This window comes from Oratosquilla oratoria, chromosome 26 (assembly GCF_046742065.1).
Source record: "Oratosquilla oratoria isolate Oo_2021 chromosome 26, ASM4674206v1, whole genome shotgun sequence".
Classification (NCBI taxonomy): domain Eukaryota; kingdom Metazoa; phylum Arthropoda; class Malacostraca; order Stomatopoda; family Squillidae; genus Oratosquilla; species Oratosquilla oratoria.
Genome location: NC_134802.1, coordinates 52,243,117 through 52,270,735, shown reverse-complemented (window position 1 = coordinate 52,270,735; position 27,619 = coordinate 52,243,117). Strand labels below are relative to the sequence as shown.

The following is a 27,619-nucleotide window of genomic DNA, read 5'->3' as shown; positions in this document are numbered from 1 at the left end:
GCAAATGAGGACTAAGTAAATGACAGCACCTTCCATATTTAAACACTCGCTTGACTACAAAGTGCATACGCGAATGAATAGCCAATCACAAGCTTCCAAATAACAACATCATGGACTGGCTACAGAGGTAAGGCACAAGTTGACTTATTCTTGAATTATTCGGTTATAATGGTAGATAGATGAATATTTAGACCATGAGACTTAGAGTTGACAACCATGACTGGTTGCAATGTAAGTTTAAAGTATATTTATGAAATGGAGTATTAGTCAAACATACGATCAGCTGATTCAAAAGCTTGAACCGGTATTTTGATACCCATAAATATAATCCGAAGTCTGTATCGTGCTTTTTAAACTGCCTCATTTGGCTTCCTTTTCTATTTATTCGTGGTGATAGTAAATGCTGATGCAGCTGCGTTGGAATAATCACGACCATGATGTAGACTGTGTCAACGTCAGTGGCTTCTTGATTGTCATACTTTTAGATCTGGAGAAATGTAGTTACTTATTATTTAGCCAGAATTTAGCCCGTCAGTCACTATTGAATTATTTGGCGCAGGGCGAGGATTTGAAGAGAAGTTGGATGTAAGTAAAGGTAGTGACCGTCGTTCAGTTTTGAATTTTCTGCAGTTACTGCCGTTTGACATCGACAGGGTTGACGTCACCCGTAGCAGCAGCAGATTTGATTAATTATGGTGTTTCCATGCAGGGCATCTCAACCGCCATAGTTTCAGTTGCGTACCTGTTACCGATGCCGATATGAAAAGGATAATCTAATTCTTTATAGTATTTATCAAAGTGGCAAAGTAGAAATTCGAGCTTAGGACTTGGGTATAAAAGTAGAACACATTCCCATTACAAGGTGGTATAATTTAATTGAAGTTATCCTTTAATAAGGTGATTTCATTATATCTCCTGCTATTTTTATTGCATAATAACCTTAGGTAATTCAGTTATTTTCATTGTGCAACAGCAATAGAGCCTACCAAACAATTGTAAATAATTGGGCTGTGGTAATTACTATTGAATAGTATTGAAGAGCCTAACAATACTGTGATGAGTTTGGATGTTATTTCTTGGGATGAATTGATGTGTGATCCTCTCTGCACAGATTTAGTCTTAGCACTGCATTTTTATTTCATTTATTTGTTTATTTTATTGAATGAGTGATGTTTGGTTAAAAAAAATGGTAGGTATGTGTTGTCCAGTCACTTATATACAATTGGTCTATCAGTCTTGCTTGTAGTTAAGATATTTGAAACCTCAACATATGAAAACATGAGACATGAAAAATAATCTTTACTACCAAACCGTACAGATTAATTGCAAGGTCTGTGACATCACATTAACTGTATTGAATAAGTGGACAGAGGCATTAGATAAAGGTAATTGCACATATTGTGATTTTGAAAAAGGATTTGAAAAGGCACCATATAAAACTGTTATAAAAAGTCATGTCATAAGGTGTTGGTACCCCATCTTGGGTATTGGATGCATGTTATTGTGTTATAATTTGTGCATTAGCATGCAGCTGATACATTAGGGACTATATGGGCCACCCCTATGGACCAGAGCCACACATTATGTCTGCTAGAGGAAACATCTACTCGTAGAGAAATGATGTAACTCTATTGTATTGTGACTGTCCCTCCATTATGATGTTACCCCTCTTGATAATACTACTCTGTACCAATTCTTTGAGTATAAATTTCCATTTTTGCCTCCATCCCTCATGGTAGGGGAAGGAAGAATATTACCACAGAGTCTTCTCATTTGGGTCGTAAAAGCAGCTGCGATGGGATTAGTTAGGCACTCTGCTCTCTGTAACCCTGAGGGGTACATTCCGATGCAAAGTCAAGGCACAAAAGGGCCTGGGAGGAGTTTTCCAAACAGAACCCTAATGTTCATGGGTGTGGTACAGATAAGAGTATAAGGGAAGAAACAGGCAGTGTTTGTGAGAAGGAAGAAGATGGATGTGTTGCCATTAAGTGAAACTAAGTTGAAAGGGAGGGGTGATTTTGAGTTTGGGAATGTAGTAGGGAGTGAGGAGAGGATGAGGGAGGAAACGATTGGCTCAGCACAAAAGTGAGGGGATAGGTGGAGTGCAAGGAGGTTTCTTCAATGCTGATGTGGATGAAGGTGAAACAGGGGAGATGTGGGTCTTTGTAAGCACATATGGGCCTGGTAGTTAGAAGATTAGAGGAAAGGGAGGCTCTTTGAATAGATTTAAACAAGTGCTCAGTGAATTTTGGGAGGAATGGATGTAGTGGTATTGGAAGATCTCAATGCTATGGTAGGGGATGAACCAGTAGAGTGGTTGGGAAGTGTGGAGTACCAGGTAATCATAGTGGAAAGTTGATGGTGGAGATATGTTTAGAGAGTTCATGATAGCTAACACACTGTTTAGGAGAAAAAAAGTCAAACATAAGTACACATGGAAGAGGGTGGTGGACAAGGCATTAATGGATTATGTAGTGGTAACCAGGAAAAGAGTAGGAAGAGGTCTGGTGTCCATGTTCTTATGGGAGAGAGTTGGGGAATGTCAGATAATTTTTTGGTGGAAGGGAAATTGAGAAGGGAGGATAGATGGGGAAAGAGGAAAAGGTCGGGTAGAGAGTTGCTTAGAGTAAACTGTTTAAATGAGAAAGAAAATGACCAGGAGAAGCTGAGAGAAGTGTGGGAGGTGGTGAAGGACAGCAGAAGTAGGAGTGGAGGAGGCATGGAGGTATTTCAAGGAGGGAGTGACAAATTGTGCAAAGATAAGATGGTATGTGGGACAAGGAGGATGGGAGGGAATAGAAGCAAGGCTAGCGAGTGGTGGGATGATGAAGTGAAGGTAGTAGAAGAGAAGAAGCAAGGATTCATGGAATGGTTGTGAAGTTGGATGAGAGAAACGTATAATATGTACAAAGAAAAAAAAAGATATAGGAGGCAATAAGGAGAGCAGATGTAAAATGGGGGAAGGGTATGATGGAAAATTTGGAAATTAATGAAAAGATGTTTTTGAAGGAAATTAAGAGAGGCAGGGGGGATGAATCAAAGTAGAGAAGAAAAGGTAAAAGTAGCTGATGGAGAGGTGATAAAGGAGAGATGTCAGTGAGAGGTAGATTGGAGTTGCTAAATGGAGAGGGGTATAGGAAGGACAAGGTGGTTGCAATAGGAGGCACTAAGAATCTGATAGTGATAGGTACTGAAAGGTGTCATGGGCAAACTTGATGCTATTTGGAGGAGTACATAGGTCCTGTAAAAGTGCAAGAATGGGTAACGAAAAGTCCTTAAAAGGTCACAAAAAAAATAACTTGACGAAGAGTGGGAACCCTGTCATTATTTCATGTTGCCAGACACCTGGGAGGTGTATGTCTTTTGGAAGACAGACTGTAGCTTAATCTTGCTGCTCCTGATGTCATGATACATTTCAATCTTTCCTCTCCCATTGCAACACCATCATCTCTGATAGGATCCACATATTAATATTGATCACATGTGGAAGTGTGTCATTATAAAATCCATGTTCTCTTGTGTTTGCTACACTATTGGTATTCCAAGAAAACCCTGGTCATGTGATTCATCATAATGAACTCTCAGAGATGAGATTTGCTTATACTTGTATTATGCCTCTTTTGCCATACCTCTTACCTGATGGGCTTACTGCCCTCACATCAAGCAATGGGCAAGGCAATAAAGCTGCATTCTTCTGATGCACCAGCCCCCCCAATATATAGAAGATTAGTGGCAAACCTCTTAATTCCAATCTTTCTTTCTCTCATGCTCATTCCCTTTCACTCTGAGTCCTCATTCTCCAAGGCTTGCAAGTTTGAACTTGTACCAAACCCTCTTTTGCCTCTCATTCCATTTTGCTGTAAATATTTGCTTAATTTTATTTTTATTTTCAGGTGGTTCATTGTGACGTTGCTGTTTTTACCATTGGTCTACTCAGTTGACCGCAGTAACTTCAAGTCATGCCAGCAAAGCAGTTTTTGCAAGTAAGGTTTACTAACTGCAAGTAGTGAATTAGTTGGAGATTTATGTGGCTGTAATTTGATTATTTCTCATTATTTGTGGATATATATATATATGTGTATTTTTTCAAAACTATCTTCAGTGATTTATAGAGCACAAATTCTCTCTCTCTCCTCCTCTCTTCCTCTCTTTTCCTCTTGTGTTCTTTCACTTCGCTGCCTTAATTTTTTTCTTCTTTCATTTTCAGGCGTCACAGGGAGTTGAAGGGAGGGGAGTCCCCTTACTCTCTTCTCCTGAACAGTGTTCAGGTATCAGATTCCCGGGTGTACTCCGAAGTGATAAACATACACAATAATGTGATGTTTACCTTGGAGATGATACCTATGAAGGATTCCATAATCCGCTTCAAAATAAATGAAAAGAATCCTATAAGGACAAGATACGAAGACCCGTATGCTCTGTTGGACAACTTGGAGGGAGAAAAGTAGGTAGTTCCTTGTCAGTACAGCAGTTCATCTGATATCTGAATACCCATTATCAGGACAAGGATGTAGATGATAGGGGTTTTTATAACATGAAGTTTTTCTTGTATGTGTGCATAGTTACGTGCTTGTATGTACCTAATTGTAGTATACAGGAAGGGAGCTATGATTGTGGGATCCTCACTTTTATTCTCCATCTGTCATATCTCATTTTGATTTAGTGTTTGGTTCCAGCTTGGGCTAATTATCTATGCTTTTGCATGAGCTTCGGCACTTGTATGGAAAACTGATATTTTCCAGACATGGTCTTTTTGAGCTTGTGACATCTCCTTCTGTCCTAAATTTGAAAAGAATGAGTGAAGAAAAACTAGTAAAAAGCCTGGAAGACAGGTGGTTGGAGTGAACTTGAGAAAAAAAAGACCAAGAATGGATTAGATGCATGGGGTGAAGGGGGCATAGGGTGCAAGCAGGCAAGGGTGAGGGCAAGACATTGGTGTAAGTGGAGAGTGGTTGTGAATTAATGATAAATTGACATGGATTGAAGGGATGAGGGTAGGGTCACTAAATCATGAAGCATACATACATATACCAAAGGCCTTTTCCCCCTTCCAAGGGAGGTAGCCAAAAAAACAGACATAAAATCCACTCCCACCCATTCCATCCCTACATACTCCACTCCCACCCATTCCATCCCTACATACTCCACTCCCATCCACCCCCCTCCCTCCCTCTTATTTTGGCTACTCCTGGATGATGGATCATCCCTGCATCTCGGCCATTGCCTGGGTCAGAGGCAGTGTCGCAAGACACAGCACATCCTCAGCAAAGCTGCTTCATTGAATCGGCGACCCCCGCTTCTCCATTCCCTCATGCAGAAAAGGAGAAGACAGGGAGAAATCCCTTTGGCTTGCGTCAATTTATTTTTCACATGCACTCCCTCACTCCCCCTCCCCCACCCACTCCCTTTCATGCATCACAGTGTCACACCATGAGGCAGTTGGGGTAAACCAGGTTTGGTTGTTGGGCACTGCAGTGGAATTGTCTTGCTTCATTGCTTCTGACCTATGCAGGAGGCTAAGGATGGGGATGATGCTTTGTTCACAAGGAACCAAGATGGAAGGGGCAAGAAATAGATATGGAATAGATATAGGGTGGGTGTATGTCTTGACTAAAATGATTAAAAAGAAAGAAATTAAAGGACAATTTTGCACAGGTTTCATTTCTGTTCCCATGTTCAGTAACTATATTTAATCTCTTCGATACGGCGATGCCTATGTAGGCATCATGAGGTGTGAGTGGGTATGCAAGGATGCTGACGACTGCATCTTGAATATATTTATTTTGTAGTTGTAACTGAGTGACCCCTGAATTCTGTGAACTTGTTTGATCACATTTTTTCTGTTTATTATTATTCAGAGGAAAAGAGAACGAGTAATATAGCAGTGACTTTATCTTTTATAATGCAAATAGTGTGATGCATCGTACATTAGGCATCCGATGCCACACACGAGAATTTGATTTGTATTGAAGAGGCTAATATCATTTTGTCTACATTTCTATATTATAGTAATTTGATTTGAGGTTCGTGCTCGGCTGAAATTTTCTCGAATATTCATCCGATCCCTTTTGGACTCGTTCGATCGCATGGATGAAATTCCATGTGGTTGGATGCATAATTCCCAGTTTGGCTTGTAGTTGTCTGGTATTATAAAATACAAAGTCACTGCTGTATTACTCATTCTCTTTTACTCTGAGTAATAATAAATACAGAAAATGTGATCAGACTGGTTCACAGAATCCAGGGTGTAACTCATGTACATATATATGCCAAATGTTTTTTTCCCCCTTATAAGGGAGGTAGCCAAAAAACAAAGGCATAAAAAACACTACTACAAAAAAATATGTAATCAAGATGCCGATGTACCCACACGCATCTCATGATGCCTACATAGGCATCATCGTACTGAAGTGGTTAAGTTTATTGGAATTTAGTATTTTGGTTGATTTCAAGTAATGGTGACCGGTCTGGTTATCATACATGTTCAGCCTACCTCTGACTGAATAATTTTGAGTGCAAGTGGTTGCTTCATGTTAATGGGTCAAATTTCATTTGCTTTTAAAAATTTGATTAAAAGAAATAGATTTGGTAGATGAATGTTAAAATTCTAATTACATAACTACATGGGCTAGTGTCATTATATAATAATATGGTTTTATCTTAGGTTCCAGGTTGTTGATCAGAGTAAGGATGGTTTCACAATAAAGACAGGGACCTGCAAAGTAGTTGTGATTAGTCATCCTCTTCGGCTTGACTTCTACCAAGGGGAAGACCTGGTTGTGTCAGCCAATGCCCGAGGACTTTTGAAATTCGAACACTATCGCCAGAAGCCACAAGAGTGAGTTACAACTATTTTTGTCATGTTATGATTGTGGTACATGAATAGGAAGTACACGAAACTGAATGTTGTAATTCGAATTGATGAATTGTGCATTTGTTTTTGAGCAGGCATGAACAGAATGAAGATCCTCAAGGAGAAAAACCTGCTGGTGAGCATGAAGAAGAGGAAGATCAGAATGGACTGTGGGAGGAAACATTCAAAGGTCATACAGATTCCAAACCCAACGGTCCTGCTTCAGTTGGAATGGATTTCTCTTTTGCCAACTCCAAACACGTTTATGGAATTCCTGAACATGCTGATGCATTTTCTCTTAAGGAAACTGGGTAAGAAGAAAGACCCATGTTGTTAGGGATAAGATGTCTGGGGAACTAGGGAACTTTGGTAACATCTCTTCTTTCAGATTAGTGAGTGTATATGAGAAATAAATTGATGCAACCCCAAAGGATTTCTTGCCATCTTCTCATTTTCTGCATGAGGGGACGGAGAGGGGAGTCACTGATTTAATAAAGTGGCCTTGCTGTGGATGTGCTGTCTTGCAACACTGCTTCTGACCCAGGGCAGTGGACAAGATACAGGGATGACCTGTCATCCAGGAGGTGCCAAGATAAGAGGCACCTCCTGGATGATGGATCATCCCTGCACCTTGCCCACTGCCCTGGGTCAGAAGCAGTGTCACAAGACACAGCAAGGCTGCTTCATTAAATTAGCGACCCCCTTCTGTCCTCGCACGCAGAAAAGAGAAGACGAGGAGAAATCCCTTTTGGCAGCGTCAAATTATTTCTCGCACATACTCTCTCACCCCCTATGCCCCACCCATTCCACCTCATGCATCACAGCATCATCCATATACAACCATTCTCCATTCACCCCCTGGCAGACTCAAAACAACCAAATACTCTCACCGTTGCTATTCACCCTCTTAACAAATAATCTCCAAACGCACAATGCCTCAAACTACAGTTCATATCAAATGGGGGTATCTTTGAACACACTTACATGAGCTTTACTCCCATTATAAAGACTTCACTGCCTGAAAATTGCCCTCTTTCAGAGTCAGATATTATCATACATACATACATACATACATATACCAAAGGCTTTTTCACCCTTACAAGGGAGATATTTTCATAGGATTTAAATTACTTACCCAGTATATAATTGTTATTGTATCCCTCTTGGGAAGGATTTCATAGAATTCTTGTTTATGCTAACTTGCAGAAGCACAGACCCATACAGACTGTACAACTTGGATGTCTTTGAATATGAGCTTGACAATCCCATGGCACTGTATGGTTCTATCCCAGTTATGGTGTCACACACAGCAAAACACACAGCTGGTATATTTTGGCATAACACAGCCGAAACTTGGATTGATATAAAGGTAAGATACTTTGTTCCCTGATTTAAAGATCAAAGTGTACAATGGGAAACATTTTTTAAAAATTGCAAAGTAAATAAGAAAGTATTGCCGACCATTACCATGAAGTATTTCTGCTATAACTTGAATTTAGGCAAGAAAAACACTATTTTTCAACTTAAAAATTATCTGCTCTTTGAAAATAGTTTTGGGAATAGTTGAGAAGTGTGATGTTTGAGTAATCAAACATCGCTATTCACATGCCATTGTTAAACATTGAATCTATTGAATAGCTATGAGAAAAATTGGTAAGTAATGGTCTGTTGTGTAGCTGCTGAGTGTAAAATTGGTTGAAGAATGTATCAACAAAACTTAACTGTCAATAATTTGGATTTCCATATCTTAGATTAAGCTTCCAACACCTGTTGATCTTTTTCTATTTATGTTTTAGGGTCCTCCTTTGTGAAATATAGTGTCCTAACATACATTAATATTCATGCAGAAGGTTCTCTCATGAAATATAAAAACCCCTCCCTCTATGACAGCAGGATATTTAACAAAGCATACCAAGTTGGAAATATATATATATATATATATATATATATAGCTTTTTGGTCATGGATTTATATCAGTTACACTATTTGATAGTCCAGTTTGGCCCTTTTATGGTACAATAAGTGTCTTTATTATCATTTTCATATCTCATAATTATAAATTTGGTTGAATTTTTCTCATATGCAAGACTGTATGCCAATTTCAGCTACACATGTTCATGTGAGTTATGTCTGTTTTGGAAATAAGAGGGCTTCAATTTTTTCTCTCTCTCTCGCTCTCTCTCTCTCTCTTTTGCTCTCTCTCTCTCTTGCTCTCTCTTGTTTGGAAATGGAAACTGTATGTATTAAATGAAGCTCCTTTTTCTTGAAGTTAACCAATTTCACTATATCTACTAAACTGATATGTAGCAAGATTGGTTGATATCTTTAACAAGGTTTGATCCCCGTTACAAGAGGCCTTTATCTTTTCTTATTTCAGAAGTCTCCTGATAGTAATGTAGTCACCTCAATAACAGGATTCTTTTCTGGTGGTGAGAAAGAAGCACCAGAGGTTCAGACACACTGGATATCTGAGTCTGGAGTAATTGATGCCTTTGTGATGCTCGGTCCACATCCTATGGATGTCTTCCGTCAGTATGGGAGTCTGACTGGAAATACAAATCTTCCCCCAGTAAGTATGTGTATGTGTATTTACAGATATATATATATCTTTTTCTCTTTCTATATCTCTATATATCAGTCTCATATTGGTATTTGATATATGATTTTTATGTAGTCATTATCTTGGTGAATTTAGTTACAACTTTGGTGATCGGTCACTTGATATTCTTTTATGAGACCAGTTTTCATTCAAAAATTTTAATCTACAGTCCTTCCTTCCTACTGTCCTTGGTAAATCTTTCCTATACTACCTTTCACCTTCCCTTTCTTGTCTCATCTCTTCTCTCATATATATGTCGAGTTTTTACGAGAGTAGTAGAGCAGATGAGAGGGAGGGTGGGAGGGGTGTGGAGTGTATTTAGGGATGAAATGGGTGGGAGTGATTTTATGCCTTTCCCTTTTTGGCTACCTCCCTTGAAAGGGGGAAAAAGCCTTGGTATATGTATATGTATGTAAGTAGAGCATGTGTCAGGATTAGAAATGGAGAGAGTGAGTGGGTCGAGGTAAAGGTGGGACTTCGTCAGGGATGCGTTCTGTCGCCCTGGCTGTTCAATTTGTACATGGATGGGGTGGTATATGTATGTGTGTGTGTATATATATATATATATATATATATATATATATACATATATATATATATATATATGTATACATATATATATATATATATATGTATACATATACATATGTACACACACACATACATATACCAAGGCATTTTCCCCCTTACAAGGGAGGTAGCCAAAAAGAAAAAGGCATAAAATCATTCCCACCCATTCCATCCCAAAATACACTCCACTCCCCTCCACATTCATACATATACCGAAATGCCTGTTATCCATTATGGGAGTGGTTCTTAACATTTTTATTGCCCGTACCCCTCATCCAATGTAAATACAATGCAAACCTATGAAAAGGATAGTGATACAAACCTTGCTTTGCTTTCTCATTGTAGATATACATCACCATGCCCTGGCTGTCATGTCTCATACCCCCAGGGTCAAGGTTTTGTACCCCCTGGGGGTACAGGTACCCCCAGGCTAAGAACCATTGCCTTATGGTGCCCACCCAAGCCATGCACCCACTTATGCCAAACCCATGTTACACAGCTGTGTCTTGCGACACTGCTTCTGATCCAGGGCAGTGGACAAGATACAGGGATGACCCGTCATCCAGGAGGTGCCAAGATAAGGGGGAGGGAAAAGGGTAGAGGGGAGTGGAGTATGTAGGGGATGGAATGGGTGGGAGTGGTTTTTATGCCTTTGTTTTTTGGCTACCTCCTGTGTAAGGGGGAAAAAGCCTTTGGTATATGTATGTCACACACATCACACAGAAGGTTCAACGCCCACTACATGTTACTTGACTATCCTCCTTCCTCATCGACTCTTTAAGTAATTAGTGAGGACAAGGGGAAATCCTGGCCACATTAGTTTATCTTACCTTCACATCCATTCTCCATTCACACTTATTTCTTGCCCTCACCCAAGCATGTACTACGTTCCCATTTTACTCATTATCCCCTTCACTCCATTTATTCATCCCATTCCTGGTCTTCTCAAGTTCACTCCACTCATCTGTCTATTACATTTTTGGCGACCTTTCTTCACACATTTTCCCTGTGTCCGAGGCATTCCAATATTCTTTGATCAACCATATATGACAGGTCCCTTTCCACTCAGCTCTGTCTTGTCTCCTCATTTCTCACTTTATCCATCCTTGTAACCCATACTATACTTCTTAAAACATTTTCATCTCAAAAATATTTAAATTCCTCCTCTCTCCATCTCTTAAATTCCACATCTCTGCCTCATCAAGTGTCATAGGTACAATTATCCCTTTGTATGGTCTAATCTTTGCACCCTTTGACCCAGGGCAGTGGATAGGATGCAGGGATGACCTGTCATCCAGGAGGTGCCAAGATAAGAGGGAGGAGGGTGGAGGGGAGTGGAATATATAGGAAATGGAATGGGTGGGAGTGGTTTCTATGCCTTTTTCTTTTTGGCTACCCCCCATGTAAGGGGGGAAAAGCCTTTTGTATATGTATGTATCTTTGCATCCATCCCTAAATACTTATTTCTCAGGACACTTTTCATTCACCCTAAACGTTTACTTGCTTTGTTCACTCTGCGTATTACCTCCACCCTCACTCTTCCCTGCTACATGCGACTCTAAATACAAACTCCGAGCTTCCTCTAGCCTCGTTCCTCTAAGACTTATCACTACTTCATTGTCATCTTCACTAGTACATCACGTCACCTTTTATTCACATATACTTTTAACTTCCTCCTCTTGTGTGCACTCTCAAACTAGGTGTAGAGCATCCTCACACCTATATCAATAATAGTAATTTTCTTTGTTTTCAGATGTTTGCTTTAGCTTATCACCAGAGTCGCTGGAATTACAATGATGAAGAAGATGTTCGCAAAGTTCACGAGAATTTTGACAAGTATGACATCCCTATGGATGTTTTGTGGCTGGATATTGAACACACTGATGGAAAGAGGTAAGAAGCCTTGTTGGGATTTGTAGAGAAGAAGAAAGTGCTAAGGTGATTTGGGTGGAGTATCTGCTTTGAGTATCCCCATTTCATGTTTTATTTCCTAAGATTTCCCAACTAGAAATGGAACTCACCAAACTCTGCAGGTGTTTATACAGCTGTAAGAAGTTAAATTCATGCAAATATCAAAGTTCCTTAGGTGTATAGTTTTTACATACTACCAAAGGCTTTTTTTTTTTCCTCTTACATGAGAGGTAGCCAAAAAGACAAAGGCATAGAAACCTCTCCCACCCATTCCATCCCCTACATACTCCACTCCACTCTACCCTCTTCCCCTCACTCTTATCTTGGCACCTCCTGGATGATGGGTCATCTCTGCATCCTGTCCACTGCCCTGGGTCAGAAGCAGTATAAAAAGGAGGGAGGGAGGGATGGTGAATGGGAGTGGAGTATGTGGGGATGAAATGGGTGGGAGTGGATTTATGCCTTGACTTTGGCTACTTCCCATGGAAAAAGGAAAAAGCCCCAAGTATGTGTATGAATAAAAGTTAGTTTGTCAGTCCCTTACATATGTCTTCCCAATATGTGAATTTGCACAATGTGATGAAACAATTTCTAGTCTCCATTTCATATATAATAGTTTCATTTATGCTAGATGTATGTGGTGGAACATGTAATGTGGCCCAGTGTTTTACATTGAATGAAGTATTCATTTAATATGGATTTACATGCTGCAATAATATTCACTCATATCTGAAGGGGCCAGTGTAATTTTGAAGAGATGGTAGTGCAGAATGAATTATAACCAATAATGTGGTGAAAAGGAATCTAGCAATGTACCCGATTATCATTACCTATCCATATAACAAGTATCTGAATCCACAGGTAGTAGAAAATATTATTAACAATGGATAGAAATTTCCAGGTACTTTACATGGGACAAGCACAAGTTTCCCAACCCCATTGAAATGACGGCCAACTTGACTGCCCGCGGCCGTAAATTGGTGACCATTGTGGACCCCCACATCAAGCGGGACACCAACTACTTCTTCTACAAGGAGTTGCGTGATAAGGACCTCTATGTCAAAACTAAAGAAGGCAACGAATATGATGGTGAGTAGGAGAATTGTAGTGATTTGGTTTCTTCATGTTATTAATGCTTTTGTATGAATGTCTACAGGCATTTTTTTTTTTTTTTTTTTTGGTTAGGGTCATTAGTGCCATTGAGTGATTGGTCCTGTTTCCAATACCTGGTATTGGTCCCATCTTAAATGAAGTGGCCTTGCTGTGGATGTGCTGTTTCATGCTGTAATTCTCCTGACCCAGGACAATGGGTGAAATCAGGAGGATCCAAGATGAGAGGGAGGGAGCGGTGGTGAATGGGAATGGGTGGGAGTGGAATTATGCCTTTGGACTCTACCTCCTTGTAAAGGGGGGAAAAGCCCCATGTGTGTGTGTGTGTGTAGGGTTGTGTATAGATGATGCTGTGTTGCATGAGGGGGAGTGGGTGGGGGATGAGGAAGTATGTATGAGAAAAAAATTTGACGCAGTCCGAAGGGATTTCTCCCCGTCTTCTCCTTTTCTGCATAGGGGGACGGAGAGGGGGGGAGGGGTTGCCAAGTTTATGAAGCGGCCACTCTGTGGATGTGCTGTGTCTTGCGACACTGCTTCTGGCCCAGGGCAGTGGACAGGATGCAGGGATGACCCATCATCCAGGAGGTGCCAAGATAAGAGGGAGGGAGGAGGGTGGAGGGGAGTGGAATATATAGGAAATGGTATGGGTGGGAGTGGTTTCTATGCCTATTTCTTTTTGGCCACCCCCCGTGTAAGGGAGAAAAAGCCTTTGGTGTATGTATGTATATATATATATGTATGTATGTATGTAGGAATGTTTTAGTAGGTTTTGATCCAAAGATGTAGTTGTAATTTATCTTCATTTTTTATAGGTTGGTGTTGGCCTGGATCCTCGTCCTATCCAGACTGGACAAACCCAGAAGCTATTGAACACTACATTAACACATACTCCCTTGACAGATATGAAGTATGTCTTATGAGTACAGTGCTTCTGTTGACAAGTTGTGATTTGTATACAATAACCAAATCGACTTTATATATATTCATCATTAGTGTTTGTATTAACTCATAAAATTATTATTATTTATTTTTTTATGTTTTGCATGTTTAATAGGTGTAATGTCAAGAAATATAGTCTTAGTTTAGGTAATGTTAGTTTAATCAATTTAGATTCAAGTAAACTAGAGAAGGAATAGCTGTCGGCCAAATGTTCCCAAAAAGTGGGTTGATTGTTGAAATTTCTCCTCTCCAGGGCTCAACTTTAGACACCTTCACGTGGAATGACATGAATGAACCATCTGTGTTTAATGGGCCAGAAATCACCATGCAGAAAGACCTCCTTCATCCGTGGGCTGGAGTGGAGCACAGGGAGATTCACAACATCTATGGATTTCTCTTCGTAAGTCTCCGTGGAACTTGCTGGTTGAGGGGCTTAGGGCATTGTTACTTGCGGCTAAGGTTGAGGGGATGGCGGTTCGAACCCTGCCATTGGCGAAGTTGAACTAAGGGCATGTTTCATTAGATTCCACGCTAAAAAGTCCTCTGTGAGGGGCACCGTCCTAGACTTGATAGGGGGGAGTTTGTGACATTAAACCATATCACAAGTGTTACTTTTGTATAATGATATAAGGTAAAGTGTACAGTGTTTTAGGTAAGAAACAAAGATGTTACTTGGTTACTGGACTTCAAAGGTATGGGGGTAGGGATCATAATCCTTATGTATTAACCCCTTCCATACGGTGCTGCACACGTAGGCGTCATGAGGAGCAAGTGGATTCGCGACGCTACCATATCGGCGTCTTGATTATATTTATTGTAGTCGCCCCTGTGTTTTTACATTCTCCCTAATCTGCTCTTAATCCCATTCTCTGTGGTTTTCAAAATTCACGGGTGAAAGAGAGAACGATCGATATAAGCGGTGACTATATTTTATGATGCGAGTATTATTACGACACGTGGTACGGCTGGCATTGGCTGCTGCCCGCGAGATTTAAGTCCCGTAGTGAAGTGGTTAATAGACTAGACCCTCTTATGCCTTTACTTTTAAGGGGGTCTAGGCTCTTAATACAAAAGGAGGGTGGAGGGGAGTGGAGTGCATTAGGGATGGAATGGGTGGGAATGGTTTTATGCCTTTTTCTTTTTTGCTACCTCCCTTGTAAGGGGGAAAGCCTTGGTGTATGTATGTATAAAGAGCCTGATATATCTCTTCTCTTTACTGTTTGTATCACTGAAGGAGGAGCAAAATGGCTTGCAACAGTAGTGTGCAGCTTGAGGACAATCTCAAGAGATACGTTTGACTTCTAGAGTGTGCTATGTGAGAAGGGAGAAATCCTTCAGCATCTCCAAGAGTTCCTCCTCTTTTGTCACTGCCATGAGTTAGTGGCATTCTGTCAGATGTCGTTCATTGAGCCAGTGCTCAGTGAACAAGTGTCCTATGGAGCAACCACTAACTCTGGCCAATCATTTTGCTTCGTTAAGGGATGGGGGTAGCTGAATATCAGGAGTTCTTGGTGGTTAGGGACTCCATTGTGAGGCTATGATGATATCCTGCAATGGAAGACTTAGTGACATTACAAGCTTGGATGTCAAACTGTGGCATTGCTGATTGTAAACAGACCATCAGGTGAACAAGGTAATGGTTGTTCATACAGGAAGTAATGATGTGAGTTGGGTGAGGTCAGAGGAATATGTACAGACTTCCAAGGTCCTCCTTCAGGAGCTGAAGGGACAAGGGGGCCACTATATACAGACGCTCCTCTACTTACGTTCACTCGTTTTACGTTTTTTCGATTTTACATTTGAACTGACTGTAAAAAAAATGTAAAAAAAAAATTTTTTTGAGTGAATTTTTTAGTTAAGCACGCTCTCCGTAGTTCAAACGATACTTGCGCATTATGCTGTGTCCATTGTTTACATTGCACAAACGACAAACTGAACATGCCTTGCCTCCTCCTCCTCCTCCACCATCTCAATTTATGTTGCTTGAATTTAATTTATTTGAAATTAATGTTATTATTTTACAATGTTATGTGTATAATTAATGATTTTGGGGTGTTTTATAAGATATGGTAATAGAATTTATGGATGTATAGTACAGTAACAACTTACGTTCATTTTCAACTTACGTTCGGCCGTTCGGAACGTAACTAAAACATAAGTTGAGGAGCGTCTGTAGTCTGGAATTCTTCCGAGGATCTTTGCTGGCTCAAGTTGGAACAGTAGAACCATAGGAAGTAGTGAAAGGGTGTCATATACTGTACAAGTGTGTGTGTATGTGTATATATATATATATATTGTGAGTTTTCTTTGGGGGATGGGGGCACACTTCTTTGTGCAGTTACCTTCTGGGTGGGGGGGGGGCAGGAATTCTGCAAGAGTGGTGTGATTGATAGATATTTTCATGTGCATATTTTCTGGTTTGTAATAAAGTTTGTACTGCCCACAGCATGCAGCCACTTACGAGGGACAAAGGCGGAGGTCAGCAGGAAAGTTACGTCCCTTCCTGCTGACTCGAGCAGCGTATGCTGGGTCCCAGCGCACAACGGCCAAGTGGACAGGAGATAACACAGCAGAATGGGGACATCTGCGAATTTCGGTTCCCATGCTTCTCTCACACTCTGTGACAGGTTTAACTCACATTGGTGCTGATATTGGAGGTTTCTTTGGCAACCCAGATGTTCATCTCTTGACCAGATGGTATCAGGTAAGACATGAATCGGCTTCATACCATTCTTAAAGGGTATATAGGAAAAATGAGTGAAGAAAGACCAGCAAAAATAGAGTGAAAAGCAGAAGTGGATGGAGGGAACTTTAGGATAGGACCAAGAATGAGCTGGATATAGTGAGGTCTTTATGTCTACTGAAGGACCAATGATGGATACCTGCATGTGGTGTTCCTGTAAGATGAACAACAAAGGCATCCATATTCAAAACCCATTATCACCTTCCACTTAAATGTAAATGGGCTGGAGAGCAGGGGTCACTGATTAAATGAAGTGGCCTTGCTGTAGATGTGTTGTGTCTTGGTGCATCATCTCTGACCCAGGGTGATGGGCAAGATGTAGGGATGACCTGTAATCCAGGAGGAGCCAAGATGAGAGGGAGGGAGGGGTGGTGAATGGGGTTGGAATGGGTGGGAGTGAGTACTTGCCTTCTGACTTGGCTACCTCCCATGTAAAGGGAAAAAAAGCCCTTGGTATATGTATGTACAGAACTATATATATATATGTTATGCACTTTTTTAGTGAGACTGCCATTCTATTATTTCTGAGCCATTGTTCTAGTTTAAGTAAACTTGGGTGGTCATAGGTGTTATTTTGTAGTTGCTATGCTGGGTTATTATTGTCAGGAGATCTGCATAAATATTTGCTTAGGTGCTAAGTTCAGGAACTAGTGAAAAGGTTGGGTAACAAAGGTGAGAGTATTGTTCCTTGGAAGACTCTACAAGGAAGTATAGACCTGAGGGGCCGGTACATGGTCTCCAGATTGGTCCTTAAAAAGTCACTGGTTTAATAACAAAATAAATGGATTAGTAAACAAGTAGATAAATAGACTTGGACAAAACATTACTTAGTCTTGACTTTTGCATGTGATATGAAGACATTTTAGATTTTGTTGAATGACTGTCAAGATCTTTTCATAGACAACATTATCATAAAAGGTGTGCAAACATTGATGATTTTGTGACTTGCAGGCAGGAGCCTTCCAGCCTTTTATGCGCGCCCATGCCCACCAAGAAACCAAGAGGAGGGAGCCATGGCTTTACAATGAATCAAACTTGAAGATTATCAGGGATGCTATTCGGACTCGCTACCGTTACTTGCCACTTTGGTACACCCTCTTCTACGAGAATGAAATGACAGGTACAGCTAATATATAATGTAAACAATTTGCTTGTAATGATATTGACTACTTGGGCACATGGATGCACCTCATTCTTTTCTGATCCCCTTGGGGTGGGGGGAGACTACCACCATTGTTTCCATATTGTATTTTAGAAGGCAACTAAAAGAGTGGAGGAACAAGGGATCCTGCATTTTTCTCCAGCCAAAGGGAGCATTACAAAAAAAAAAGGGGGGGGGGCAAAGCATAAGAGGGTCTGGGAGGAGTTTTGCAACCAGAACACTAAGGTTTGGGTCTTTTAATGTGCATAGATGTGGTACAGGTCAGATTAAAAGGGAAGAGATAGGCAGTATGGTTGTGAGAAGATGGATGGGTTGGCATTGAGTGAAATTAAGTTGAAAGGGAGGGATGAGTTTGAGTCTGGGAGTATAGTTGGGTGTCAGGAGTGAAGAGAGGACTAAGGAGAGAAGGCGTGGCTATACTATTAAGTGAATAGATAAATAATAGTGTGGTGGAGTGGAAAGAGGTTTAAGATTAATGTGGATGAAAGTGAAACTGGGAAGGGGGATGTGGGTCTTTGTAAGTGCATGTGGGCCTTATAGTGAGAAGATTGTACTGAAAGGGGAAGCTTTTTGGATAGATTTAAATGAGTACATAGAGGTTTTAAGGAGAAATGTCACTACTGGTATTGGGAGATGTCAATTCTAGGGTAGGAGATGAACCAATAGACGGAGTGGTTGGGAAGTGTGGAATGGCAGGAAAAAAATTGAAGTGGAGAGATGGTGGTGATGTGTTTAGAGAGTTGATGATAGCAAATACAGTGTTTAGGAAGAATGTCAAGCATAGGTATACATGGGAGAGGGTGGTATATAGGACTTTAATGGACAAATTTAATGGTAACCAGGAGAAGAGTAGGGAAAGTTTGGGATGTACAAGTTCCAAGGGGAGAGACTGGGGGAATATCAGATAATTTTTTTGGTGGAAAGTAAGTTGAGAGTGGAGGATAAATGGAGAAAGAGTAAAAGGACAGAATGTAGGGAGATGTTTAGAGTAAACTGCTTAGATGAGAAAGAAAAGGAGTACAAGAAGAAGCCAAGGGAAGAGTGGGAGGGAGTGAAGGATAGAATAGAACTAGGAGTGGAGGAAGAATGGGGATATTTCAAGGAGGGAGTCACAAGGTGTGCAAAGTTAGTGTGTGGAATAAGGAGGATGGGAGGAAATAGAAGGAAGGGTAGCGAGTGGTGGGATGATGAAGCAAAGAAGGCTGTAGAAGAGAAGAAATGAGCATTCCTAGATTGGTTACAAAATAGGATGAGATAATTATATGAGAGGTACAAAGAAAAGAGAAGTAAAGCATAAGATAAAGGAGGCAAAGAGGAGAACAAATGTGAAATGGGGTAAGAATATGACAGAAATTTTTGAAAATAATAAAAAGATGTTTTGGGTGAAAATTAAGAGAGGAAGGGGAGGCAAACCAAGTAGAGGAGAAAAGGTAAAAGGTGCAGATGGAGAGATGATAATGGAAGAGATGGCAGTAAGAGGAAGATGGTTAGAGTATTTTAGGGAGTTGCTAAATGTGAAGGAGGATAGGGAGGGAAAGGTAGTTGGAGTGGGAAGCACTAAGAAAATGACAGTGATGAATGAGGAAAATGGAGGAGAAATAAGGAAAGATGATGTGAAAGTAGTTATTAAAATGATGAGAGCAGGTAAACTGGATTAGATGGGTGTCATGAAGTGTCTAAAAACGGGAGGTACAGTTATGGTGGACTGGCTGGTGAGGTTGTTTAATGTTAGTCTAAAAGAGGGAGGGAGGGGGTGAATGGGAGTGGAGTATGTGGGGATGGAATGGGTGTGAGTGAATTTTATGCCTTTGTTTTTTTGGCTACCTCCCTTGTATATGTATGTATCATTGTTATTTTCTTAGCACTTCCCACAGCAATCACCAATCCCTCCCTCTCCTACAGGACACTTACATACATGACCTGACAACAAAGGGTCATCCCTGCCCCTTCCAGTGCAGCAAAACCCAGCACCTCCACATCAGGTCTGGTTTACCCCCCCACTACTTCGCTACATGGCAACCCTCTCCCTTGTTCACTCATGACAAATACAGAGCAGACAGGAAATTCCTTCATCCCACATCAATTTATCTTCCATTCAGAACCACTATCCACTCACAACTATCTTTTGCTCTCTCTCTCCCTTCCCTGCTTGACATACATTCCTCTTACTTCCAGTGTCTCTTTCACCCCGTCCATGAACCTCATTCTTGATCATACTCTCATGTTCTTCATTTACTTATGCTTTGCATACTCCTTTTGCTAGTCTTTCTTCATTCATTCTTGAAAGTGTACTAATTATTTTTTCATCTACCAAAGGTGCACCACCCATGAGGCCAATTTGGGCAAACTTTGTGGAAGACGTAGAGTCCTTCGGAATCGATAATGAATTCATGGTGGGATCAGCCCTGCTTGTGCATCCCGTGGTTGATCATAGTGTGATGACAGCAACAGTCTACTTCCCCCCCGGTGTTTGGTACGATGTGCTGGACTACACAATTTACAATGGACCAGCGTCTGCCTCAGTGCAAGCCTACATGGACAAGGTAATTGACAAAAGTTATTAAAGTATTTAGTTTGGAAGAGCCTAAATGTGTTTGAGAAGATGTGTTATGGGGATGTACAGAATGAAAAGTATAGAGGTAAGGTGGAAAGAACATAACATGACATAAGAATGAAGGAGACTGCAAGAGACCATAAGGCCACACTAGGCAGCTCCGTATAAGTAGGGCTGGAAATAACTGGGATGGTTTGGGTATATGGAAAGAGCGAGTAAAGACTGACTAGCACAAAGGGTGGAAAGCAGTGAACTTAGGGAAGACCAAGAATGAAGTGAAGTAGATGGGGTGTGTTTGTATTTACAGGAACTCTGTTCATGCCTTCTCTTATCAAACTTTGCCTCAATTTTTTTATGTTAAGTACTTATTGCTTTGACTTTACTTGTGATGCATGGAAAGGAGAAGGGGGGTTTAAGGAGTGGTTATGTGTGAATAATGCTTTGATGCAGCCCAAAGGGATTTCTTCCTGTCTTCAATATTTCTGTATGAGGGGATGGAGAGGGGGGTCATCGAGTAAATGAAGTGGCCTTGCGCTGGATGTGCTGTGTCTTGCTGCATTGCTTCTGACCCAGGGCAATGGGCGAGATGTAGGGATGACCCGTCATCCATGAGGAGTTGAGATGAGAGCGAGGGAGGGGTGGTGGATGGGAGTGGAATGGGTGAGGATGAAATGGGTGGAAGTGGAATTATGCCTTTTGACTTTGGCTACCTCCCTGGTAAAGGGGAAAACCCTCTGGTACTTGCGACACTGCTTCTGACCCAGGGCGGTGGGCAAGGTGCAGGGATGACCCGTCATCCAGGAGGTGCTCAGATGAGAGGGAGGGTGGGAGGGGTGTGGAGTGTATTTAGGGATGAAATGGGTGGGAGTGTTTTTATGCCTTTCCCTTTTTGGCTACCTCCCTTGAAAGGGGGAAAAAGCCTTGGTATATGTATGTATGTATGTACTTACTGCTGCCCTGAGTTTCTATTTATATACCAAAGGCTTTTTCCCTATTATAAGGGAGATAAGCAAGTCAAAAGCAACATATTTGTGCCTACCCATTTTGTTCCTATCCATTCCATACCCATCATTCACCACCCTTTCCACCCTCTCATCTTAGTTCCTTTGTGGATGACAGGTCATCCCTGTATACCTCTCGCAACCCCACAGTGGCTGTAAACAACCCTCATGCCCTCCCACAGATCTCGCTAGGAATAAACTTTGAACTGTTGTCTGTGTCAGATGAGTGTGAAACTGTTTCCATGTCGTCAGAGGAAAGTGGTATGGGGAAAGGGAACGTTTGCAGGTTGTCAGCTCTCAGTGTGTGAAAAAGTGTAAGAAATACAGTCAAAGTTGACAGAGAAATCTTGGGCTCAGTCCAGGGACGGAGTGTCAACCCCTCAGGGCTGCACCTCTGTGGAAGTAAGGTGGTTGACATACATACATACATATACCAAGGCTTTTTCCCCCTTCCAAGGGAGGTAGCCAAAAAGGGAAAGGCATAAAAACACTCCCACCCATTTCATCCCTAAATACACTCCACACCCCTCCCACCCTTCCTCTCATCTGAGCACCTCCTGGATGACGGGTCATCCCTGCACCCTGCCCACCGCCCTGGGTCAGAAGCAGTGTCGCAGGACACAGCACATCCACAGCAAGGCCGCTTCATTTAATCGGCGACCCCCCCTCTCCGTCCCCCCTTGCATATAAGGCGAGGACGGGGAGAAATCCCTTCGGGCTGCGTCAAAACTCACTCACACACACTACCCCACCCCCCACCACCCCGCCATTTCTCCCCATGCAGTCACAACATCATCCATATACAACCATTCTCCACTCACCTCTGTCTTCCGTCCTCTCCCTTCCTTCCTCTCCCTTCCTTCCTCAACAGACATTCCCCTCTTCCCCAAAGCCCCCTTCACCCCATCCATCCACCTCATCCTAGGACGTCCCCTCATGTTCACTCCCTCCACATCTGCCTTCCATACCTCTTTTACTAGTCTTTCTTCACTCATTCTTTCCATGTGTCCAAACCATCCTAATATTCTTTCATCAACCCTCTCTCCCAAATCCTTTTTCACCCCTGTTCTCCTCCTCACCTCCTCATTTCTCACTCTATCTAGCCTAGTAACCCCCACCATACTTCTCAGACACCTCATCTCAAACACATTCAAACTCCTTCTCTCTTCTTCTCTTATGTTCCACGTTTCTGCCCCATACAGTGCTGTTGGCACAATCACTCCTTCATACAGTCTCCTCTTTGCATCCATTCCCAAATGTCTATTTCTCATTACACTCTTTAAACCACCAAGGCATTTACTCGCTTCTCTCAATCTACATTCTACCTCCACCTTCACTCCACCTTTTCCTGCTACACTTGCACCCAAGTATCTAAAACTATCCACTTCCTCCAGTCGCTCTCCCTTAATGTTCACTTCCAGTCTACTGCCACTTTCACCCCTTGTACATCTCATCACCTTACTTTTACCCACATTTATCTTTAGCTTTCTTCTATCACATACTCTCCCAAACTCTGCCACCAGCTTCCTCAATCCCTCCTCTGACCCTGCCACAAGCGCAGTGTCGTCCGCAAACAACAGCTGGCTCACCTCCCACTTTTCTCCATTTTCTTTAACCATCTCCAATCCCTGACTCACTACCCTAGCATTCACCTCTCGCACCACCCCATCCATGTATAAGTTGAACAGCCAGGGCGACATAACGCATCCTTGACGAAGTCCCACCTTTACTTCAAACCACTCACTCTCTCCATTTCCAATCCTAACACATGCTCTACTACTCACATAAAAACTCTTGACAGCTCCCAAAAGCTTTCCTCCTATCCCATAAATCTGCATAACCTCCCACAGTGCCTTTCTGTCTACCCTATCATAAGCCTTTTCCAGATCCAGATTTGACAGATTTTGAAAATGGGCTGCTGTGCTGTGTCCATTTTATAGGACCACCATATGTAATTACATCATTATTGGACTCGCATTACGTTGTTGGCTGAAATCACATTTTTCACAAAGCTATTCATCAATGTAGAAAGCTATACTTCCTAATATTTTTCAATTTTTTTTTTTTTCCTCTCTTTTTTCTAACTTTAATCCTTTATTATTCTTATGACCTCACCTTAATATTTCATCCATTATGTGAGGTCCTCTGCAATTTTATCTATACCTTTTTCTGTTCTCAATATGTCAGCTTGTATGTGTGTTTATCTAATTGTATACAGTAAAAGAGCAACATTTTTGAGGTTTTGTGTATGTGTATTGATAATTTATATATTGGTCACTCCAGATTCCTGTATATCAACGCGGGGGTGCTATTGTGCCACGCAAGGACAGAGTTCGCCGGTCATCTGTGCTCATGCGTGATGATCCATACACCCTTATTGTTGCCCTAGACATGGAGGACAAGGCTCAAGGAACCCTTTATATCGATGATGAACACACTTTTGAATACAGAGAGGTTAGTCTATTTTTAAGTGGAGAAGCAATATATATATATATGTATGTATGTATTATGTATATAGATACCATTGTGTGTGTGTGTGCATATATATATATGGATGGGGTGGTGCAGGAGGTAAAGATAAGGGTAATGGGCAGGGGACTGGAGGTAGTTAAAGCTATGGTTTAATGTTACACACTCCCCCCCTATCGGGAGGCTAGGACAGTGCCCCTCACAGAGGGCTTTGTAGGTGGTTAAAGAATATGGAGAAAAGTGGGAGGAGAGGCAGGATACAGGGATGACCTGTCATCCACGAGGAGCTAATATTAGAGGGGTAATGCATGGGAGGGAGTAGGTATGTCCCTTTGACGTGGCTACATCCTTAATAAGGTGGAAAAAGCTCTTGATATATAGATTACTATTATAATTATTATTATTGTTGTGTTTTTATTCTCCACAGGGCAAGTTTTTGTATTTAAGTTTAACCTATGAAGATAGAATACTACAGAGTCGCAAGATCGACCCCAGTGGAGTATACAAGACCAGATCCTGGCTTGAAAGAGTCATAATCATTGGATTAAAAGAAAAACCAAACAAGATATTGTTAAATAGTTCCTGTAAGTATTCTTTATTGTATCAGATATGGTTTGAATATAAAGATAATCATTCTTTATTGTTTCAAATATAGTTTGAATATAAAAATAAGTATTTTGAGTTGCAGAGCTCCAGTTCATAAGTCTCCCAATATAATTTTTTTTTTTCTTTTATCTTTCAGCCATGGGAACCATAGAACTAGAAAGCAGTTTTATATTAGGGAAAAGAAACCAAGCCAACCAGTTGGTAATCCGTAAACCAGGTGTCAACATGCAAGAAGAATTTACTATAACCTTGCAATAATAGCTGGTGGAAAAAGGGGGGGTGGGGGGTTTGTGGTCAAAGCTGGACTTAAATTAATATGGTACTTTTAGATGTAGCCAGGGGAATAAGGACAGGGGATGTCAACTTTGATACGGTGTTGAATGATAATGTGCTTTTAGTTTAAACACGTTAATGTGGGGTGAGGTTTCCTATTGACTTGTGCTGCTACAGTCATACTTTCAGCAGTTACAGATGTCTTCACAGCTGTGCTGGTAGGACATTGTGACAATAATAGTATGGTTGTGGTGCAATAAAGTGTTATATTGACTTGTGTAATGCTTGTAGTTTGTTGGCCTACCATCTTGAGCCATAACTTACCAGCTAGTCAAGTTCGGAACTATGGAGTGTCAGGTTTTGCATGAAGAAACCAGTTTTATTTTACTTGGTTTTTATTATTATTATTACTTTTTTTTTTCCTTGTTTAGAAAATTTGCCGCCCTTGAAACCAAGAGAGTGCAGTATTTTTAATCATAGTGTTAAAGCATCCTGTGATAGTAAAGTCTATTGGTAGAAGCCCTATAAAGTAAGACAGCCATCAGGGATTCATTGGTAGGCAAAGGCCAGGAGTAGGCTGTTTATTCAAAGAAATGATTTCTCAAGACCATCTCTTGTGGGGGCACTAACATTATTGGCTACATCTGAAAATATAGGTCACCTTTTTCCTCGCCCACTTACTGAAATTCAAAGTAGCTATACGTTTATTGATATTTTCTACCATATTTTTATTTTCATTTTAACTTTTGTTCCAATGTAGTACAAGTTGTTACTTCAACACTGTCAGTGTGTATGTTGTAAATATGTTTTGTCTTGTGTATGTGTGTTACTTCCAGTAGTAGGGAATTTTGCTTTGATATATTCTCTTTGCATTGTTGGTTCTTAGGCATGTAACCACTTTTATTGTTAGGAAAATTAAACAAAATGTATTGTATTTCTGTTGGACTGTAGTTGAAATTAGTAACTATTGTGAACTGTTACGGGGCAGGTCAAAGCCATTATTTCAGGTTTGGTCTCTGGATTTAATTTTGCACTGTGTTCGTATTGGATGTTTTATTGTCTTCAGTTAGTGCAGTGAGATTAATTGTTTCATGTTCGGATGGAGTCGATATGGGGAGGTATAAGATTGCCGTTGCTTCTCCTGGCCAGATACATTAACAGTTAATGATCCTTTTTTAAAAACCACGCGGCATATTCCCGTGGAAATGGCTTTTTGTATAAGAACATAAGAATGAAGGAGACTGCAACAGACCATAAGGCCTACACTAGGCAGTTCCATGTCCATTACTACCTGTCATCCCCATTCATAAAGTTGTCTAACCTTTTCTTAAAACAATGGAGAAAAGGTTAGGTAATTAGATTATTTCATGTTCGGATGGAATTGTTATGAGGAGTGACGGGGGGTACTGCTGCTAATTCTCCTGGCCAGATACATTAATAGTTAATGATCCATTTGAAAAGGCCACATGACATATTCCATTGGAAATGGCTTTTAATCCCGAAGAACTGTTTTATGGTGCACTGTAAAAAATGTGAAAAATTCGGAACTTTCCAGTAAGTTCTACATAAAAATTTGTTTTAACAAAATCATTAGAGTATATTGTATTCAACCTAACAATGAGAAAATGTTTCCATTTGGTAAAAAAAAAATTCTGGAAATTAAGGGTTACAGATTTTTTCCAACTTATCCATAGATCCATTTGGCTCTTTAGTTGATCAATCACTAATTTTCCTGGAAATTAAAATAAAATAAAAATGTCAATATTTATTAGTAATGCTTGTGTACAAAGTATGGGAGTACTTAAGGTGACCTGGTTAGGATTTGTTTAATGTTCAGGATACTTGGCACCACCAGGATATGATATGCACATTTGAATATGCATGGGGTTGCATGTGGCTCATTGTTCCACAATATAGCCTTGTGTTCTGCTTACAGAACAAACAGCACTTTGGGATATGATTTGAGGGGTTGGCATCTGGACACTGCAGAAACACCAGCTTTTATATCGGTGAAGTTAAATTCTTTGAATTGCCCATTAATCCTATGAGGACAAAGGCTTGGAGGTGTTCAGTTAATATTTACATCCGTACACATACGTAAGGGCCTTTTTAACCCTTGTAAGGGGATGGATGAGTCGGAGCATCCATCCATTCATTGTCCATCCCATTTTACCACCTCACGGATGAAGGGTCATTTCCGCAGCCACCATTTTGTAGACGAAAGATGATGCATTTTGTGAACATGGAATGTGGGATGCCTCCTTACAAAGGTTCAGAAATATGACTAGTTTAATAGTTACTGGATTAGGGGCATAGGAATGAATTGGATTTGCATAGTGCAGAGAACGAAGTGGTTCAGAAAGCTTTTGTATGTCGTACATCTGCACTTGTACTTCAGATGTTCTAATGATTTGTGGTGTCGTCAATAAAGAGTTAATTGATAAAAGTTCTTAAATTGGCTGTAACCGAGGATGTGACAAATTTTAAGTCAAGTAATAGTAATAGGAATTCTAACCTTTACTGGATTTCCTTCAAGTCCATTTTTCTGGTTCTTTTAATTCAAAAGGCACATGTCCATCTGGGCTTGTCTTGTTTTCATTGGACATAGCTGTGTCAAGTGTTAGTTTTGTTATTGCTCATTTGTAGTACTCAAGTTATATATCTATATATATATATGGTATGGAGATTGTTAGGTGCCACAGTCTACAAGTCAGTTGTAAAAACTTTGGTTGTTTCAAGATGCAAATATTCTCATTCCAGGATGTATGTGATTGTGCACAATGTGTAGCATTTGTTATAGCATTATGTAATAAATTATTACAAAATATG

At 40.7% G+C, this 27,619-nt stretch overlaps 1 protein-coding gene across 2 annotated transcripts; it reads left to right on the top strand.

Moving 5' to 3' along the window:
• Positions 1 to 27,619, top strand: GCS2alpha (glucosidase 2 subunit alpha). 2 transcript variants are annotated; one of them, XM_076209807.1, is made up of 17 exons: positions 1 to 127; positions 3,894 to 3,983; positions 4,208 to 4,444; positions 6,665 to 6,838; positions 6,949 to 7,164; positions 8,060 to 8,222; positions 9,231 to 9,422; positions 11,776 to 11,915; positions 12,835 to 13,022; positions 13,856 to 13,950; positions 14,236 to 14,382; positions 16,429 to 16,686; positions 17,677 to 17,845; positions 20,204 to 20,430; positions 23,726 to 23,896; positions 24,339 to 24,495; positions 24,654 to 27,619. In XM_076209807.1, exons 1-17 carry the CDS (start codon positions 111 to 113, stop codon positions 24,773 to 24,775), a joined length of 2,763 nt encoding a protein of 920 aa, XP_076065922.1. In that variant the 5' UTR covers positions 1 to 110; the 3' UTR covers positions 24,776 to 27,619. The 2 variants fall into 2 exon arrangements, with proteins under 2 accessions (XP_076065922.1, XP_076065923.1); XM_076209808.1 differs by lacking the exon at positions 1 to 127 and adding an exon at positions 213 to 231.

What these genes read in the sequence shown, in the direction of transcription:
- GCS2alpha (XM_076209807.1), top strand. An exon ending in AGAAGGCAACGAATATGATG is followed by an intron (nt 13,023 to 13,855) that starts GTGAGTAGGAGA and finishes CATTTTTTATAG; the next exon opens with GTTGGTGTTGGCCTGGATCC. An exon ending in GATATTGTTAAATAGTTCCT is followed by an intron (nt 24,496 to 24,653) that starts GTAAGTATTCTT and finishes TTTATCTTTCAG; the next exon opens with CCATGGGAACCATAGAACTA.